General features: G+C 40.3%; 1 protein-coding gene across 1 annotated transcript in view; it reads left to right on the top strand.

The window, feature by feature from the left end:
* LOC143860799 (altered inheritance of mitochondria protein 32-like) overlaps positions 1 to 21279 on the top strand; it is a 32685-nt gene that overhangs the window by 4137 nt on the left and 7269 nt on the right. Inside the window, exons 2-4 of the mRNA XM_077371620.1 lie at positions 7286 to 7371; positions 7492 to 7797; positions 8961 to 9044. Coding sequence (XP_077227735.1) covers positions 7286 to 7371; positions 7492 to 7797; positions 8961 to 9044 — 476 coding nt within the window. The remainder of the gene's footprint in view (positions 1 to 7285; positions 7372 to 7491; positions 7798 to 8960; positions 9045 to 21279) is intronic.

Genomic DNA, 21279 nt, shown 5'->3' with positions numbered 1-21279 from the left:
CTCGGCATTGAGAGCCTTTGTTGACTCATTCATGTGGCACTGTTGCCTTGGTCATCCTCCAGCGAATCGCCTTCAGCATTCTTCTATCGTTTCTAGTCCTATTAGCTTTTTTCAGTGTGAGTCGTGTCAGTATGGAAAACACCATCGTGTTTCTTTCCCATCTAGGTCCGTCAGTCGTGTGTCAAATCCGTTTGAGCTTGTTCATTCGGACATTTGGGGTCCTTGTAGGACTCCTTCATTATTTGGACATCGTTATTTTATTATATTTGTGGACGATTATTCACGAATGACTTGGTTATATGTAATAAAAGACCGTTCAGATGTTTTTATTGTGTTTTGTTCCTTTTATGCTGAGATCTCTACACAGTATTCATGTTCTATAAAATGTTTGCGCACAGATAATGCACGTGAATAATTTTCGTCTTCTAGTGGCTTTCAACAATTTCTATCTAGTCATGGCATCTTACACCAATCATCACGTGCTCATTCTTCTCAGCAAAATGATGTTGCTGAGAGGAAGCTTAGATATTTGGTTGATATGACACGCACTTTCTTATTTCATATCCATGTTCCGAAGACATACTGGTTTGACGCTGTTCTTACTTCATGTTTTCTGGCGAACAGTCTACCCTCATCTGTCCTCCAAAATAGGTCACCTTTTTCGGTTTTACATCCGTCAGGGAATCTCTTTCCTTTGGTTCCTCGAGTTTTTGGTTGTACATGTTTTGTCCATAATCTAGCACCTGGTCTCGATAAGCTTGCTTCACGTGTCATCAAATGTATCTTTCTTGGCTATTCCCGCACTAAGAGAGGCTACAGGTGCTATAGTCCACAACTTCATCGTGTTTTTGTTGCTGCTAATGTCACATTTTTTGAGGATAAACCATACTTTACGGAGCCTGCGTCCTCACCCTCACATGTTCTTCCTCTTCCGTTGTCTGCTCCGGTTCCTCCTGTATCATCTTCATCACTTGAGGTTAAAATTTATTCCCGTCGTCCTCGACAGCGGCCTGCATTACCCACGTGTGCCGACGGCCCCTCATGTGAGCCACCCCTGGTGATCCATCCATAGCTTTTGAGGTAACTGTTCCTTTGATTGTACTTGATGATGCTCCTGTATCATCTCGTACCCGTTCTCGTTGTACACAGCGCTCTATTTCTGATATTTTTTTTTATGCTCGCTTGTCATCTACTTTTCGTTTTTTTTTTGTCCTCTGTTTCCTCTGTCTCTATACCTTGTTCAGTTGCAGAGGCTTTGGCTCATTCTGGTTGGAGAGCAGCGATGGACACTGAGATGAGTGCTTTGCAGATTAATCATACATGGTAGTTGGTCTCTCTTCCACCTGGGGCTTAGGCAGTGGGCTGTAAGTGGGTATTCACAGTGAAATATTTACCAGATGGTACGGTGGAGAGATTAAAGGCAAGACTTGTTGCAAAGGGGTACACTCAAACCTACGGGATTGATTACACGGATACGTTTTCTCCTGTTGCAAAAATCCCGTTAGTCCGAGTTCTTATTTCACTTGCCGTTAAGATGTCATGGCCTCTATATCAGTTGGATGTCAAAAACGCATTCCTGCATGGTGATCTCCAGGAGGAGGTTTATATGGAGCAACCTCCTGCGTATGTTGCCCAGGGGGAGATGAAGAATTCTATTTGTAAGTTGAGAAAAGCCTTGTATGGACTTAAGCAATCTCCCCGTGCCTGGTTTGGGAGATTCAGTGAAGCAGTTGTTAGGTTTGGCATGACTCAATGCGCTGTAGACCATTCTGTGTTCAGCTCTCAGTCTAAGGATGGTCGGATCCTTCTAGTCGTCTATGTTGATGACATTATTATTACTGGGTGTGATAGTGCAGGTATACAGAGGCTGAAGGAATTCCTTCAGAAAGAGTTCAGCACTAAGGACCTTGGTCGCCTCAGATATTTCTTAGGGATAGAGGTAGCTTTTTCACAAGAAGAGCTATCCCTATCACAAAGGAAATATGCGCTAGATTTACTGGAAGAGACAGGATTACAGGGTGCAAAGCCGGCTGAGACACCCATGGATCCCAACATCAAGCTCTCTCCTGGTCAAGGAGAACTTCTACAGGATCCAGGGAGGTACAAACGTTTAGTTGGAAAATTGATTTATCTGACTGTCACACGCCCAGACATATCCTATGCTGTTGGAGTTGCTAGTCAATTCATGAGTGCTCCACAAACATCACACTTGTCAGCAGTCACGTAGATCGTTAGATACCTGAAGAAGTCTCCTGGTAAAGGATTGATCTTCAGGAAACACAGGCATATGAGAATCGAGGGATATTCAGATGCAGACTGGACAGGATCCCCTGCAGATAGGAGATCGACTGCTGGCTATTGTACCTTCGTTGGAGGTAACTTGGTATCCCGGAAGAGCAAGAAACAAGATGTCGTATCAAGGTCAAGTGCAGAGGCAGAATATAGGGCCATGGCCTATACAGGATGTGAATTGATATGGTTGAGATCCTTCATGTCAGAGATTGGGCTTCCCTACTCATCTCCTGCTTCTCTTCATTGTGATAACAAGTCCGCCATTCACATAGCACATAACCCAGTCTCCCATGAGAGGACTAAGCACATCGAGGTGGACTGTCACTTTATCCGTCACAGAATTCAAAAGGGGGAGATTTGCACAGTATTCACTAGATCAAACGATCAAGTAGCAGATATGTTTACCAAGCCTTTAAGCAGAGTGAGATTAAGTGAATTATGTAACAAGCTGGGAATGTATGATATATACATTCCAGCTTGAGGGGGAGTGTTAGTGTTGCACGTATAAGAACCTCACTTAAGTGGGGTTATTTTTGTCATTTCATTATATATTCTCTCACACACACACACACATATATATATATATTAATGTGTGTGTGGGGGGCGGGGGGTGGGGGACAAAGTCACGAAAGACTTTTCTCCACGCCACTTCTCCTCTCTCTTCTCACCAATATCTATTATGTAAGCCAACTCATGAACATATACTATTGGGAGAATATATCCATAATTAGATTTGTGACTGAATACTAAATGATCAACTGCACATTGCTTCAACCCAAAACGCTAATACAATTTGATGTATAGTTAAAGAATTGAATGAGACTTCTTCTTCGCTCTTTCTCATTTCCCAAACATCTCCATCTGCCCTTCCCTTCTTCTGCATCACTCCTTCCTCTACAAACCCTAATTTCCCCCATGGTTGAATCTCGTGAAGAACTCTCAATGAATTCCTCCGATTCTCAGATTGACGAGCTCAAGCACGGATTCCAACGGCTTGAGATGTACACGATTCCTCTGGCCGGCACAATCGATGCTTACGACTGTCATCTCTTTCTCTGCTATAAGGATCCTCAGAGCTGGCCTCCTCGCGTTGAAGGCTCTGATTTCCCCAAACACTTTGCCACTGTTCTCAAATCTCGCATGAACGAAATTCCAAGAAGTGTCGGTTTGTTCAAAGAATTTTCTTTCCTTTTTTTATCTATTTTCTTCTCGTTTATTTTTCTTTCTTGCTTTCTGTTTTTCGTCTTTCTCAAGTTTAATCGGGTGTAGGATCGAATGAAATGTTGTAGTTAGGGTTTGTGTGGCGAGTGTGGGTTAACAGAGGTTCTTTATGTTAGATTTTTGGGACAGACTTGGTTAAGGAGTGTTTGGAAATTCTATTGCTTTAGGCCCTGTTTGGATTGCAAGAAAAACATTTCTGATTGAAAAAAAATTCTTGGGGGATTTTTTTCCTTCTATGGTTTGAAGGGAAATGATATGATTTTGGTTAATTTGAACAGATATTATCATACATTCTATGACCCTGTGAATAAAATTTGTTGAGTTCTACATGATGAATGAATGAATGGGAGAGATAGACAGAGAGATGATGTATGTGAGAAAAAAAGGGGGCCAAAAGTCAGAGAGAACCTGTCCATTTTGACCTCCACAAATGGATGGGTTAGGATGATCTATGGAGCTGATTTTTGGTACACACCCCATCTATGTAAGGGCCTTTCAAATGAATGCTTTGGATCATCCTAACAAAGTAGGCCCCAATGTGATTGGGCGCTTAAGCTCACCAACACTTTCCTCATATATATATATATAATTATTTTTTTTCATATGTGGACCAAACGACCCTTATTACACTTAACACTCCCCCTCAAGCTGGAAGATATATATCATACATTCGTAGCTTCTTACATGAATCTTTCAATTTTGCACATCCTAATAGGTTGGTAAACATATCTGCAAGTTGATCTGTAGATCGAGTAAACACTGTGCAAATCTCACCACTCTGAATTCGATGACGAATGAAGTGACAATCAACCTCAATATGTTTGGTTCGTTCATGGAACACTGGATTCGTTGAAATATGAATTGCAGCTCTATTGTCACAATACAACTGTGCATGAGATGTCGATGATAACCCAATATCTGCTAAGAAGGAGCAAAGTCATATTAGCTCCCCACTCGTATATGACATTGCTCTATACTCAGCCTCTGTATTTGACTTGGACACAACATCTTGTTTTTTACTCCTCCACGATACCAAATTACCTCCAACAAACGTGCAATATCCCGTACTTTATCTATCTACTGTCAGCAGGAGATCCTGCCCGGTCTGCATCACTGAATCCTTCTACCTTTTCATGTCCATATTTTCTGAAGCACAAACCTTTACCTGGAGTACCTTTTAAATACTTGATGATTTGAATTATAGTCGCCCACATGGTTTTAAATTTCGGCCGAATTCTAAAGCACAAACGTTTCGTTTCGGCTGAAATATTTCGGTTTCGGCACAAACCGAAACGAAATTCACATGAAGTCGTTTATTTACAAGATTTCACCGAAATTTCAGTGAATTCTAGGTAAAATTTCACTAGAATTCCGAAAATTTTTGGACTTTTTTACAAAATTTCCACCGAAATTTTAAATATGTACACCGAAATGCTATAATGTCCACCGAAATTTATAAAATTTCCACCGAAATAGCCCATATTTCAACTGAAATTGACACCGAAGTATTAGATATTTTGGTTGAAATTAAAAATAAACGAAATCATAATCATATTTTTACATGATTTCGGCTGAAATTTCGGCCCGAAACTGAAACGTTTTGGTTTCGGTGGTGGCCAAAATCCACACTAAAACCGAAATTTAAAACCTTGGCCGCCGAGTGGGAAGTACGTGGAGCACTCATAAAACGACTGACCATATCAACTGCAAATGATGTCTGGACGCGTGAAAGTCAAATAAATTAGTTTCCCAACTAGTCTTCTGTATCGACCAGGATCATTCAGCAACTTTCCAACTTTTCTTGATTAGGAAGAAGTTTAACATTTGGATCCATAGGGGTAGCAGTACGTTTCACCCCCATTGAGTCTGTCTCTTCTAAAATGTCCAACACGTATTTTCTTTGTGACAAGGAAAGGCCATGACGAGAGCTTGCTACCTCAATACTAAGAAAATATCTGAGCTGACCCAAATCTTTAGTGGAAATTCTCCTTGGAGAAAGGACTTCAGATTTTGTATGCCAGACTTGTCAACTCCTGTAATTACAATGTCATCAACATATACTATCAGGAGAATATATCCATAATCAGATTTGTGACTGAATACTGAATGATCGACAACACATTGCTTCAACTCAAAATGCAAAACTATAGCACTAAAACGTCTAAACCAAGCCCTGGGCAATTGCTTGAGTCCATAAATCGCCTTCTGAAGACGGCATACTGATGAACACATCTCCCCTTGAGCAACGTACATAGGAGATTGCTCCATATAAACTTCCCCAGAAAGATCGCCGTGAAGAAAGGCATTCTTGACATCAAGTTGATACAGAGGCCAACCACGATTAACTGCCAGAGAGATCAATACGCGAACTGTTGGAATTTTAGCGACATGTTAAAAAGTCTGCTGATAGTCGACACCAAACGTTTGAGTGTACTCCTCAGCAACAAGACGAGCTTTGAGACGCTTGACAGACCCATCTGGAAGGTACTTGATGTCAAAGACCCAATGACAACCGACAGGTCGGGCACCAAAAGGTAGGGGAAAAAACTGCCACGTTTTATTTAAGTGAAGCCATCTCAGCATCCATAGCATCCCTCCAATAATCATCAACCACCAATCACAACACCTCCAACACGTGTGCTAAATAGAACGAATCACGAATACCACACGCCAGCACAGACATCGTAATAAGAAACAGCCAATAACTTATGCAAAGAAACATAACCAATAATGGCCAACCACAACCCAATGGCCCGGAATCACAAACGAAGAAAATAGACAAAAAGAAGAGAGGCTAGATCATGGAGAAAAGGTACATAAGTGCTGATTTGAAAGAAAGTGACGTGATGATATGATGTAATCACCCACCTCGGTTGTAGGAATTCCAAAAAATTACATATATGAACTATGGTTAGGGTTTGAGGCAAGTGGGGTAGGATGTAGGGTTAGGGAAACCAAAAGATGGATAGAAAGGGTGGTGAAAATAAGGAGGGGGGTTGAGTTATGGTTCGGCTAGGGTTAGGGAAGGCGGAAGCAGAACCAAACAAGAAAAATTAGGGTTTGTGAATAAGACAAAAAAAATAAAAAAGAAAGGGAGGGGTGCAGGCAAAAATCAGAAAGGGTTGGGAGAGGTGGTTTGATAAAGTTTTGGGTTGGAAGCACTAAACGCGTAGGGTTGGAATAAAAAACCAAAAAAATTTGAAAAAAACGACAAAGCAGGGAATGGAGAACCTTTGTGTTGATGTGGATCTCTCAAACCATCTGCTCTGATGCCGTGTTGAGTTATACATGATGATGAATGAATGAGAGATAGACAGAGAGATGAATCATGGGGGAGAGTGTGTGAGAGAAGAAGAAGGGGGCAAAAATAAGAGAGAAGCTAAATCGGTTCTCTCCCCCTCACGATTTATATATAAGTATATTTTACATATGTGGACCAAACTTCCCTTATCACACTTAACAAAATTTGAATATGGCTGCAATTATCTTTTTCGTGTCTTAAAAATGTAGGAAATTTTGAAATATTTTTTCTTTCCAAACTTTTCTACAAAATTCTTGCCATCCAAACAGGCCCTTACTTTCCTCTATTTTCCTTCTTGTTTTAGATTGAGTTCAGTCGCAGTTGAATAGAATAAGCTGTTGTTTTCCTTTTATTCTCTTTTCTTGGGTTCAGTTAAGAGAGGAATTCAATGCAATGCCATGAAAATAGGATTCAATTTGAATTGGCTGTTCAGCAAACAAAGAGTTTTGATAATTGAGTTTCTTTGCACAGGTTCGAGTAACGATATGCGAAGGACAGGATGAGGGAGAGAATTCGAATGGGGATGTTTTGATATTTCCAGACATGATCCGTTACAAGTTCGTTCCTTAGTCTGTTCTTCATTTCGTTGAGCTCATCTTTTCTTATGCTGATGGCTTCTCAATTTTTTGCCTGATTGGTGATTTGAGACTCTTGTGGAATCGATTTAATTGATGCAGGGGTTTGACAGAATTTGATGTGGATAATTTTGTTGAGGAGGTGCTTGTAAAAGGCGCAGATTGGCTTTCTGGCAACTCCGAGCCATTGACTGGTTCCTTTGTATTTGTGTGCGCTCATAATAGTAGAGATAAGAGATGCGGTGTTTGTGGGCCTGTCCTTATCACGAAGTTCCAGGAGGAGATTGAAACACGAGGGATAAATGATCAGGTGTTTGTCAGTCCATGCTCTCACATTGGGGGGCACAAGTATGCTGGGAATTTGGTAGTATTCAGTCCCAATGCTCAAGGAAAAGTTGAGGGTCACTGGTAAGTTTCATAGATTCTTTCAGTTTTGCCTTTTCAGATTTATTTCTCATATCTTCCATGGAATAAATATTTAATTTGCATGCTCTGGATTGGTTTATTCAATTCCTAACGTAGAAATTAATTTGGTCTGGTACCAATTAATGCCGGAATTAATCTTATACATACCAGCTTCATGCATAAACTTCCATAAAAGAAACTATAGTTGAAATTTAAACTATACCAGTCATCAAATTTCCCACAGTAACTCCTTTCAATCTGGTAGTAAATACACTCATACTAAAAGCTTGAGACCTGAGAATAATAGAACTTACATAGCAGTGTTACTACACCATAAGATTTAGCATCACACGACATGAGCTTTGTGGAATCATGAGATTTAAGCTATAAATCCACATAAAAAGAAAATTTGTAATTCATTAGCCCCTGAAAAAGACCATTACCACGATATCTGTATGATGGTTCAAAATATTCATATGGCTTGTCATCACAGCTAATGTCCAAACAACTCTAGCCACTTAGACATACTTATTGCCCAAACTGATACTTATCCGCATAGGGTGAAATGGGCAGTCGACAGGCTATTCAGAACCAAAGATAACACTATAATCAGGTTGGCCAAGCCCATTTATACTTGACAAAGGCAAAGCCCACACCTGGCCCATTGACAACAATATCCATTCGTTCTATTTTTTTCCTGGTCTCATGGTCCTAAAATTGCAGTGGTGCCATGCGGTTTCCACCAAATATTCCTTCATATGTTTATTTGTTAATGCTATTTGGCATATTTCATTTTTGAATTGTCTTTATTTTATCACTAAAAAATCTACATTTTTGTAAATTTATGCAATTTATAATGTTTGCAAGTTTTGCCCCAGAAACCAATATCCATATTTTTCCTTGATAGGGCTCGAAAAAACCTTTTGAAATCACCTAAAATCAATTAAAAGTTACTAAAGATCTTTAGAACAAAAATGGCCAAGACTGCAAAACCCGAGCTCAAATTAACATGACTGTGCTCACTTAAGTCAAATAAGCTACTTCTAAGAGAAGCACAAATATGCAACGCTTTCCTTTTTCTCTTTTACTTTGTTTGTTGAGTTTGGACATGGATTAATGTTGCTCCTTTGACAATGTTTTTTTTTCTTTTTTGGTTTTCTTTTCAGGTATGGGTATGTTACTCCCAATGATGTCCCTGTTTTGCTTGATCATCACATCAGCAAGGGAGAGATCATTGATCAGCTTTGGAGGTTTGTTTCGTTTGCACTCATTCGCTTTTTTACTTTTCAGTAAATATCTCTGCTCATATCATCTTAAATGATGCCAGTATTTGACTAGTCTGAATAATGTGTGAAACTCTGTTTCCAATGTCTTCATACGTTATTCCCTTCATCAAATGATAGAAATGAGTGATCTTTCAGGACTTTAGGTGGTTGTACTCTGCCAATTGAGATGATATTGTAGAATGATTAACAAGGTGGTTTGGATAATGTAACCTTTAGTGAATTCTACGTAAATTAAGATCGTAAAACAGTTGTAAGGAAGTTCTTCATCAAGTTCTAGCATGTCTTTTATGATAAAAAAAATTTATGGTACTAATAGAAGTAAGAATGTTAAAACCTCTTTGCCCTTCCAAAATAAACCCACAAAAGAAAATTTTTGCTTGGTACACAAATGGAAGTCATTGTAACTACTGGTAACAATTATTTGGACTTCAATCTGCTACTTTTGTTTGATCTATTGTGGATCACCAAATCATCAATAGTTAAATAGAAAAAACAACCGAATTTAGGAGCAGCAATCTCATGTTCAAGATTCAAAATATGAAAAGAAGCGGAATGGAAGAAAGTTTAATGTGTTCCACTTTCGGATTAGGTGTTAAAGAAATTAATCAATTAATGCTAGGAAATTTACTTTGATTTAACCTTTGAGATAATTCAACAATATGTCTAAAACTCTACTCAAACATGTATTGCAAATAAGGTTCAAGTCAAAGAAAACAATATGTGTGTGTATATATTTCTTGGGGGGGGGGGGGGGGGGGGGTTAAAAACAAATCATTGATAGAAGCCAAAGATCGAAGCGTTCTATACAAGGAATAAAATAGCAACTGGAAAAACATAAAAATACAATAGAGAGCTCCTTTGGGGCAAGAAGAATAAAAAGATCAAGGGGGGAAACCAAAAAGCTCCACCTCCGCCCTCGAAACGCCCTCTCCCTCTCTGGCTAAACTATCGGCCACGCCATTTGCTGACCGTGAAGGAAAGAAATATTTACTTTTCCCACCCTATAGTGGATTTCATAAGAAAAGGGGTAAATCTCCAGGGATACGAATGGGAGCCTCTAAGCCACCTTATCACGTTGAGGGAGTCCTCTTCAATCACCACTTTATTAAGGTCTTCATTCCCAAGGAACAATATTCCTTGATGAACAACATGCACTTCAGCTTCATTGGCATCAGCTACTCAAATGGGACCTGCAAAAGCCCATCTCACTACTCTATTTTCATCCGACTCCTTTAATGCTAAAAAGTCCGCCCGGGGGGTGGTGGTGAGGGTGGGGTGTGTGGATAAAAAAGCTCCACCTCCGCACCCTCGAAGCGCCCTCTCCCTCTCTGGCTAAACTATCGGCCAACCCATTAGCTGACCGCCTAACATGTAGGAAAGAAATATTTGCTTCTCCCACTCTATCTTGGATCTCATAAGAAAAGGGGCAAATCTTCAGTGCTATGAATGGGAGCCTCTAAGCCACTTATAACGTTGAGGGAGTCCCCTTCAATCACCACTTTAGTAAGCTCTTCTTTCCCAAGGAACAATATTCCTTGATGAACAGCATGCACTTCGGCTTCATTGGCATCAACTACTCCAATGGGACTTGCAAAAGCCTACCTCACTACTCTATGCTCATCCCTAAGGACTCCTCTATTACCAAAAAATCCAGGGTTCCCAATGCTAGAACCATCGAAGTTTAGTTTCATGAACCCAAGAGCAGGAGGCTCCCAATCCTGAACGATCTTGGATTCCCATTTTGAATCATGGCAAATCTCCTTCCACCCAAACCATAGTTCATGAGTAGACACAAACCTTTTTTTTTTAATGGTTTGAGCAGACACAAACCTAAAACAAGGTAGTGTCCTCACCCATGAAATAGTGATGGCAATCACCTCATTGTAAAGGAAATTCGATCTCTTTGAGAATCTTTAAAGACCAGCGCATTTTGCTCTTTCCAGTTTTCCATAATACCCAAATCGTAGCTAGAAGGGAAACATTCCATAGGATCTTTTCTTTTCCTCCGTGGAACCGAGGGCCAACATTCCAATAATTCAATAAGCTTGGCAGGAAAATCCCATGATATATCAAATCTAGATAAAATATAGCTCCACACCTCTCTAGCCACCTTATAGTGCATGAAAATATGTTCCATCGATTCCCCTGCCTCTACGTATAGAGCACTGTGGTCTATGATCCACATCCCTCAGGCTCTTAGGAAGTCCACCGTCTGAATTCTATCAAGGACAGCTGTCCACCTAAATGCACATACCCTAGGAGGAGCATGGATATTGGATCTCCCGAACTTTGGCAACTTTGGAAGGAACATGGCAAGATACAAGCTGATTGTAGAGAGACTTGACAGAGAATTCCCCAGCCGAGTTCCAGATCCAGACCCTTTTCTCCACACGAGATTGTTTGATGTAACACCCTTTTAGAGTCCCCAAAAATTTGCCCACCACCTTGCGTTCCCTCTCAAAAAAATTCCTGCTGAATATAGGCTTCCATTATCACCCTGTTGTCTCTGCGCTCAAAATAGTCCCTAACCGATGCCCCCTTAGAAGAGGCCAGAGCGAAAAGCTTGGGATGGATCTCCTTTAAAGGGAGGGATGAACACCGCTTATGGAACCAGAATCTTATTCGGTCCCTAGAGTAAGCTTTGAATCTTACTCCTAAGAACTTTTGCTTCAATCTCAACACGTCACGCCATAATGTCACCCCTAAATGTTTGAAAGTATCCACAAACTCCCAATGCCCAGAGCATACCCATACTTACTCACAATCACTTTGGCCAGAACTGAGATTCCTCCTAAATCTCCGAAGCCATTTGCCTAGGATAACTTGATTTACCTCCTTTAACTTCACCGAGGCGTCCCGCCTTAATGGGCATACAAACCTCCTACCATCAAACCTAAGGGATCCCACGCTTTTCATCCCCCTCCCCTCGCACACACACAACAAGAATATGATCTGAACACAATCTGAAAATAAAGAATATAAGAAGTCTAGGGTCCAAACTAACCTCCTACCTAGGGCAAACAATATCTGGGATAAAGTAAGGACCCCTATGAGGCCAAAGGAACAGGCTGAAAATCACAAACAATCAGATCTCACTGATAGATAGGCGCATTGACCTCAAACCTCTCGTGAAGGGGCCCAAGATAAGTGGCGGAGCAGTTGGGACGTCAATCAGCCAAGATAGACAGCAGCCGTCACCAATGAGTAGAGCCAAGATAGGGAGAATATGATATGGAGGTAATCACGCAAACCCCTGGAAAAAAAGGTGTAAAAGAGAATCAAGAACGGAGTAATGTAGCAAGACTCAAGCAAAGAGAGTATAGAGGGGAGATGAAGGGCTGTAACTAGTGAAGTTTCAGCATGAAGAGGCAAGATAACATCAATGAGGATGTAAGGAAGCAAGGAAGGATGCGAGAAGACCTAAGGAAGCAACGAAGGACACGCGAGGGCTGTTAGGTGCAATCTATGTCCAAAATTGTCTGGACAGAAAAGGCCTGCTGGAAATTAGATGGGATGCTTATGGAAGGGGATAGAGGATGGACGAAGGAAAGTGGGTGGAGGTAGGGAGGCAGTTGAGGGGAAAATAGGTGTAGGAAGAAGGGAAGGGATGCCCTGATAGTTATGGACTGTTATCCAGTCGTGAGGCAGCTTAGGGGGAGAAAACCGAGAATATGTAGGAGAGAAAGAAGCAGAGATAGAGAAAAGAAGAGGCAAAAAAGAATAGAAAGAGGAAGATGGAAGAAAGAAGGAAGGAGAAAAGGAGGGGAGTAGAAGTATGGGTGCAACTCGGGTCGGGTTGAGTCCAACCCGAACCCAACCCGAAGTAGCACCATGTCAACCCTAACCTGACCCGACCCCCAACCTGAGGAGGGCCAACCCGACCCGAAACCAAACCCCTAACCCGACCCGACCCGACCCGAATTCCAACCCGAGGATTAAATGAAGAAAAAAGTCGGAAATCTTGGGAAAAAAAAAGCAGAGACACCATATACAAAAGGGCACACAGGGATTATCCAGCGACACCATGACACACAGTGAAGAGAGAAGAAGACAAAAAAATGAAAAAAAAAAACAAAAAACAAAAATGTTAAGACGAGAAAACTTTCCGCTACCGTGGGTCCGTGGCTTGTAGTTTTCTTTAGTCTTCTTTCCTCCTTCTGGTTTGGGTTCCATTGTTGTACGTCGAAGAAACCTGAAGTTTAAAGAGTGGAAAGCTTCTGTGGGATTTTGCTTTTTTCAACGAGGAGATAACTCATAGGCTTTTTTAATTTTTACAGCTTATAAAAAAGACAGAGTAGCCTTTTTTACAGCTTATCAAAAAGAAATAAACAACTAGCAGTTTTAGGTTTTACTTTTTGGTAGTGGGAGACAGCTGGCGTGATTGAGCAAGTAAACCAAAAGTCTTATTTATGAGAGTTCTAACAATCTAAGAAAACAATAAAAAAAAGGACGCTCTCCCTAAAGTAAATAAAAATCGGTAAAAAAAGAAAAAAACTCGGGTTGAGAGTTGGCTCGGGTTGCCAACGCCTCAACCCTAACCCGACCCAAATTAAAATCGGGTGCTTTGTCCCAACCCGAACCCGAACCCGACCCGACCAAGCATCAACCCAACCTGGCAAAATAACAGGGTTCAACCCGTCGGGTTCAGGTTGAGCCCGCCCAAGTTGCACCCCTAAGTAGAAGAGAAAGAAGAAAGAAAGAAAGAAGGAAAAGGAAAGGAGAGAGGAAAGAAGAAAATATGAGGGAGGAAGAAAAACCCTACTTTGCGTCAAGCGCCAAAGGGGGCGGGGGTTCACAATCGATGTTAGGATTTTCCTCCTTTCTTAGCCTCCTGATATAAGGTTTAAGTGGTTTTAGAGGTGGGCCCACTCCAACGACCAATATGATATAAGATACCTCTACTTAATGATAAAAGAAACACTAATCACTTTAGGGTAATATGGGCAATGTATGCGATGACATGGTGTGGGAGGTGTTGTGGGCTCTAGATAATGTGGGCAATCTCTACATCTAGGCTCCAAAAATAGTAACAAATTAAAATAGGAAGAGTGCTGAAAATGGAAACTATCTTAGGTGCTGAAAATAGAAATTACTCAAACTAAAGTCCCCAAAATGGAAAATAGCATGTGGTCAGGGCATGATTACCTCATAAGGTCTCTCTTTTGACTCTAAATTATGATGTGGAGTTTATTTAAGGAAAAAACTGTAAAAGAACATAAGATTTCAAACTTAACTCATGGTTATTTCTAATATAACTTGCGACTTAATTTACTGGTAACATCTGAAATAGCTAATGCATAGAGTCTAGAGTAATTCTTGGAAGTCTGAATTGAAGTCTCCGTTGTCATAGGGCGTAGTAGGATATTTTCCCATTAAAGCTACTCAAGCTATTTAAGTTATGAGTGTTTTAAATGGGCCCCATCTGTGTATTAAGAAAATTGTAGTGGTAAGGTCACTTAGGTCATTTGTAGTATAATTCACTCAAGTTTTTGTGTGACTACAAGGGCCCACATTGCAGCATATAGGAGTCATTGTATTAGTGAGACATGAAGTGAGTTTGCTTCCATGGTGAGTTTGGAGTCCTAGTTGGTTTGAAGAGTACTTTTTACTTGTCGCAGGAGGGTGTATGTAATGTGAGTTTTATTTCAATGAGTTATTAGTTTTAGTATAATGAGAGTCCTAATTAGACTAGGAGTTAGTTTTGCAAGATGGGTTGGGAGTCAATTTTTTTTTCTTCAATTTTCGTATGGATTGCATACTCTATAAATATGAAAGGCTTATTGGTCCGGAAAACAGTTGAATATGAATGAATATAGATTCTTTCTTTTATTGATTGAGTGCGATGCCTTTTCTGAAGTATGATGCTTTCTATCCTAAGGTGTGACGCCTAGGAGAACCCTGACGTGACTCTAGGTGAGTTTTCTATCTCCATTGTTTCCCTTTTTGTATTTCTTTCCATCTCTTTTTGTCCCTCTATATTTCTTTTTCTGATCTATTCTCCCAAGCCTTTGCAACCATCGACCACCATCACTATTATACTCTTTACCACCTTCCTTGCCCATTCCCTTTACCCCATACCCATAGACCAAGATTCAAACCAATACCTTACCTACAACTGCCCGAGGAAGCCCATCCCAATCCTAAACCTTAGCCCCTACTGCAGATTTAAAATTAACCAACCTTTGCACCCTTAAGCCCTATGGCCGTAGACTATTTGCCCAGAAGACCTTAGATCTGTTACAGGTCCCAATAGAATTAAGACATGTTAAATTTCCGTTTGTCTTAGAATCTTTTATACCTCATATCAAACTACCTTCGCCTGTTATTAATCCTGCCCTGAATTTCTGTTGCAGAAACGGTTACTGACCTATCTTATTCATATTCATACCTGTTACTATATTCCAGTCCAGATTTCCTTCCAGAATTGCTGCGGAATTGCATCTGAAATATTATTACAGATCCGGCAGATCTATCATAAAATTATTTTACATTTGTTACAATTATCTTATCCAGACTTGTTGCAGACCTGATCCAACCTTAATAACCGTACCCAAAACCTATCTTTTCTAACCCACCCTAAATTGACTGAACACCCTGCCAATAGGCCTGTAGTCTAACCATGCAGTTAGTCCTATTTCTTGGACTGCTCAACTTGTAAAACTTCAGACCAATACACTTTAAATCTTTGTTGTTAATTGTAACGTGCTGCAATCGCTAAACCTGTAATCACTTCCCTACCAACCATTAGAGATATTTACTAATCTCCCATACCTTAAACCCAACCCAAATCATTTACCTTATCCCAAATCTACCATTCTTTACCCTGTTTTAACAGATCTGTTACATCTGTCCTAACAGTCCTGCAGATTCAAGGTTTCTGTTTGATAATCCTATCTTTTGATTAATACTTAGCCTAAGTTTTGAGAGTAGTCTTACATCAAGTTGGTATCCGTCCTACATCAATTGGTATCTGAGCTGTTTGAGTAGTTTGTTTTAGTTGGCTGTCCTTGTATCAGAATTATGATACATAGTCTTCCTATGCTGTCCTACATCATTTGGTATCAGAGCTATATGAGAAGTGATTCTTAGCATCCATCATGCGTCATTTGGTATCTTAGCCATAGTTCTCAAAATGACAACTCGTAGTGGTAGGACTTGCCAACCAAGGAACAACAATCCAGAGGTGATAGAGGTGCTCTTATTTCTAGCAGACAAGGTGGGCAATGTAGAATGCCAATTGGCACAAACTGAATGTATGAATCACAAGAGATATGCCACAAACATGAATGGCCTATGTTCCATGGAAGTGATTACAACAGGTTCATAGACGGAGGTTAGGCCGTTGAACTTTTGCTTCTGTTGGGAAGCTCTTAGTCTCACTTATTGCAGTTCTTTATGACAGGAGTGCTCCCGATTATGATTGATTCCATATCAATTTCCAGAGGGGAAGAGTAGATTAGGAGATTGGTAACCTTTCTTTTTTGCCATATCTACAAGAGTACGCTTGGGGTTCCTTTGATTGAAGCAAGCATGTGTTGCGTGGACACACTAGAAGTGTACTTTGAAAAGCACAACATGAATAAATGACCAAATGATCAAAGTTGCCATGATGGTTTTGGTTGGGCATGTTAGAGAAATCCAATAAAGTCAAGGCTCACATTGTGAAGCTATTCTCTTTTCTAAGGCAAGATTTTAAATTTCGATTACGGTTTCATCTTCGGTTTCCTTGAAAACGGAAACATTTTGGTTATTGAAATTTTCGATGGAAATTTTGTAAAATAAAATTATGAAAACGTGTTAAAGTATAAAAGATAAATTAACGCCTTTCTCCCACAGCTTAAGCTTTTGGAGAAGTTGGTAAGTTAACATGGTATCAAAGCCAAAGGTCTCGAGTTCAAACCTCCCGGATAGCAAAAATCCACATGCGATGGTTGGCCCAAAGTGGGACCACATGTGCCACGTGTTTGCCAAGTGGGCCACACGTGCGGGGGAGTGTTAAAGTATAAAAGATAAATAACGCCTTTCTCCAACAGCTTAAGCTTTTGGAGAAGTTGGTAAGTTAGCAAAACGTACGAAAACATATGCAAATGATAGAATTTTAAGATGAAACTGCAGGAAATGCTATAATAAACACAAATACACACTTAAAAACCATCACACAAGCAAGGTAAGCCGTCCATAATGATTTGATAACAGCAAACACCTACTGACATGCACTGTCGGGCATGTTTGATAATTCAATATATATTACGTTTCCCACAAAATTCACATAAATATTTATATATAAAATGGGGAAACGTTTTCTACGCGATACCTCAGATAATTTATCTGAGCAAGAGCTCAAAAAAACATATGGGCCTACATTGTTTGGATGATCCAAAGCATTCATTTGGATAGTCCAAAGATAGATAGAGTGTGCACAAAAAATCTGCTCCACAGGATTATCCTAACCCTTTGATTTGTGGAGGTTAAAGTGGATGGGTATATACGTCCACAAATCTGTCCATTTTTAACCTCCAAAAATCGAAGGGTTAGGATGATCCTATGGAGCTGATTTTTGGGGCACACCCTTTCTATGTAAGGGCCTATCAAATGAATGCTTTGGATCATCCAAACAATGTGGGCTCACATGATTTTTTGAGCTCTTGCTCAGATAACTTATCTCAGGTATCGCGCAGAAAACATTTCCCCATATAATATATACTCCACAGTTATCATGCAATTCATATAAATATTATTACATCATATATACAACTTAAAAAGAAAATATTATTACATAATATATACTGATATATTATACTACAAATAACTTACAATTTTGGTTTTGACATGCATTTCTGTTTTGTTATCGTTTCGGTGGGAATAGAAATGGAAACATTTGAGTCATTTTGTGTCGGTTTCGGTGGAAATTTAAAACTATAGTCTAAGGATCTAGACAACTTGATGAGTGTACCTGGGCAAACAAGCATACAAGATACATTATTTCAACCTTTCAAATCCAAGTGACAAACGAGAGCCACACTCATCATCCAGAGTCATTCCGACAGTACGTGAGTCACATTACTTACCTATTTAAAAACAGCGATCATCCTTCAGAGTTGGTTTCGATAGAAGTTAGCCCATGTGCATTATATGAGGATTTAGAGGGCATCAATCGTCAATTATCACAGTTGGAGGAACAAAGTTGTTTGATAGAGTCAGCGAGAGCTTCGGAGAATGCGAATGAAATCCCTACAAGTTGCCCATGCTAGCTTGGAAAGTCAAGTTGAAGAGCTTATAAGGCAATTATAACAAAGAAGCTTCTAAGAACTGGCATGAAGAAAGTGTCAGCAGAAGAAAATGTAAGACTGCAATTTACATTAGAAGAAATGTAATGGAATTTCAAGGAGCGGACAACATTACTGGTTAAAGAGCGAGAAGCTTTGATAGAAGAAGCCATAAAGGCCAAAGATAATATTTCTTCCAATATGTGCTCAACGGAGTCACTGATCATAGCATTTGGACACCTCAATTTCTACTATTTAATCGAAGACATGGGTGAAAGTTTACGAATCAATTCAAGGAGGTGAGCCAACCTTTCATTTGCTAAAGCCAACATAGTACAAACAGTACATTGAAGGGACGCATTACGATCATACAATGATAATCAGGAGCAATTGCTCAAGATAACGGTTGAAGTACCTAGTTCGTTGGATGGGACATCCGTTTGCGACGTGTGCGGGGATTACAACTGACGAACTCCCATTGGTAATGCTGACCATTATACCTGACATGGTTGAGTCTTTTCAAGCTGGGGACCATCTTAGGCTGCGTTCGGCAACCATTTAAAAAATGGCTTTTCCGCATTTTTAGTTCCCAGAATGATAATAGCAAAAGAATGCCGTTCGTTTGAGATGCAGTAGGCACATTTTTAGTTGCTCTACTCAGTCCTAACCCAGATTTTATAGAGCGACAAATTGTCGCTTCGGAGAAACAAAAACTCCATTTTATCGGGCATATCCACCGTTTCCGCTTACCCATCGTGTCCTTTTTTTTTCTCTTCACGGAGTTGAGAACCCATGAGACATTAATGAACTCATGGTCCCCCTCACATGCTTCATCAGGCAAGGATGAATCTCCTGCCGGTGAGGGAGGTACACCCATGGTCGGTTTTCCGATCAGCACCGGCACAGACAAATCCACCCTGTAGAAACATCACAAATATTCCATGAAAACTCAGATCTAGACATGGTTTCCCTCTTTCGGCCAGCCAAAAATGCCATCTCCGACGAGTTTTCTACCACCCGGCCGACCCCATCAACGTTTTTCAGCCAGCCTCAAATAGATCCGGCCGGTCGTGGCCGTCCGAGTTGTCAATACACATCACAAAGCCTTGCCACGAAGGAGTCAACACCGTCTCATCAAGGCTCCTGAACTTTGTTGTGTTGCCGACATCACTACACGATCCGACCGTGGTGTGTCGATGATCGCTACACCGTCTCACACATCCCGTCCCAACACCCCTCAGACCCTTTTGCTGTGAGAGAGGAAAGTTCTGAATGAAGAGAGAAGTTGGGCTGGAGATTAGGAAAAAGGGTAAATGATATCAACACAACCAAGGTTTGGTATTTTCACAAATTCATCTTGTCTTTTACTATTTGAAGAACTGTCAAATGTTAGTCCAGTTCCCAAAAAACACTCACAAAAGAAAAGACGACATGGATCTGTGCAATCATTAAAACATGTTTGTGCTGATATCATTTCCCAAAAAAAAGGAGGAAATTGTTATTTTTCTAAAAAATGGTAGCCTTATTTCGTCTACTTTAGCCCATCCAAGCCACTAGCCTAGCCCGGATTTCATCTACTTTAGCCCATCCAAGCCACTAGCCTAGCCTGGATCAACAGTTTCTTTTGGAGGGTCGACATATGTCCCCAAAAAATTCGGGGTCCATTTTTTCTATTACATCCAAACAATTATTCTCCTCATTAAAAAAAAAAAAAAAATAGCCCATCCAAACCACTAGCCTAGCCTGGATAAACAGTTTCTTTTGGAGGGTCGACATATGTCCCCAAAAAATTCAGAGTCCATTTTTTCTATCACATCCAAACATCATTCTCCTCATAAAAACAAAAAAAAAAGTATTTTTTGGACATGAGTTTGCCTAACACAATTCTATTGCCAGAAGTACTCAAAAAATGTATTCTGATTCTTGATTCCAGGGCGAGAATCACGAAAATGGTTGCCGAACGCAGCCACAAATCGGATTTTTTGAGGAAGGTATCGAGAGAGAATTTGATTTTAATTCTCTCTCGATATTTTAATTTTATGTGTCATTTAATTCTCCTAGGTCTTGGGGGTTGGGGGTTTGAGGAGGACTTTCCCGTCAAACCACTGAAATTCTTTAAGTTGAGTGTTTTAAATGCGCCCCACCTATTTGTTACAAAAATTATTAGTGGTATGGGTACTTAGATCATTTGTCTTGTAATTCACTTAAGTTTTTAAATGATCACAAGGGCCCATGTTGCAAAATAAGTCCTTGTATTTGCGGAACATGAAATGGATTAGGTTCCAAGATCAGTTAGGAGTCCTAGTTGGTTTGGAGAGTCCTAGTTTACTTGCAGTAGGGAGAGTCCATGTAATAGGAGTTTTGTTTCAACGAGTAGTTTGTAGGTTAATTATAATGGCAGTCCTAATTGGACTTGTAGTTGTTTTTCGACAAGGATTAGGCGTCTTTTGTTTTTTTTTTTTAAATTACATATGGCTTGAATAGAAAGGTGGGGTGGCACCAATTGAGAAGAAGATGAGAGAGCACCGCTTAAGATGGTTCGAGCATATCCAACGTAGGCCTTTGGATGCTCCATTGAGAAGAAGTGACTCGTGCCAATTTGATGGAGTAAAAAGAGGCAGGGGCAGACCGAAAACAACTTGGGTAGAAACAATGAGGAAAGACTTGAGGGCTAGGAACATAACAGAGAACATCACCTTGGATAGGATAGAATGGAAGAAAATGATCCATGTAGCCGAACCCAACTAGTGTCAGGATTAGACTTAGTCAATTTGAACCGGATAGATCAAGGTTGCCAGAGCGGGAATCGAAGGCTCCCGGGATGGTCAGAAGCAGGAATCATGAAGTCGCCGGAGAGTCACCGGGGAATCGCTGGGAAGTTAGGTATCGCCAGGGAATCTCTGGGGAATCACTGGGAAATCGTGTTTCACATA

The sequence above is a fragment of the Tasmannia lanceolata genome, unplaced genomic scaffold, assembly GCF_043159265.1.
Source record: "Tasmannia lanceolata isolate RefF3 unplaced genomic scaffold, GAP_Taslan_0.1 ptg000037l, whole genome shotgun sequence".
NCBI lineage: Eukaryota > Viridiplantae > Streptophyta > Magnoliopsida > Canellales > Winteraceae > Tasmannia > Tasmannia lanceolata.
This window is presented reverse-complemented; position numbering and strand designations above follow the sequence as displayed.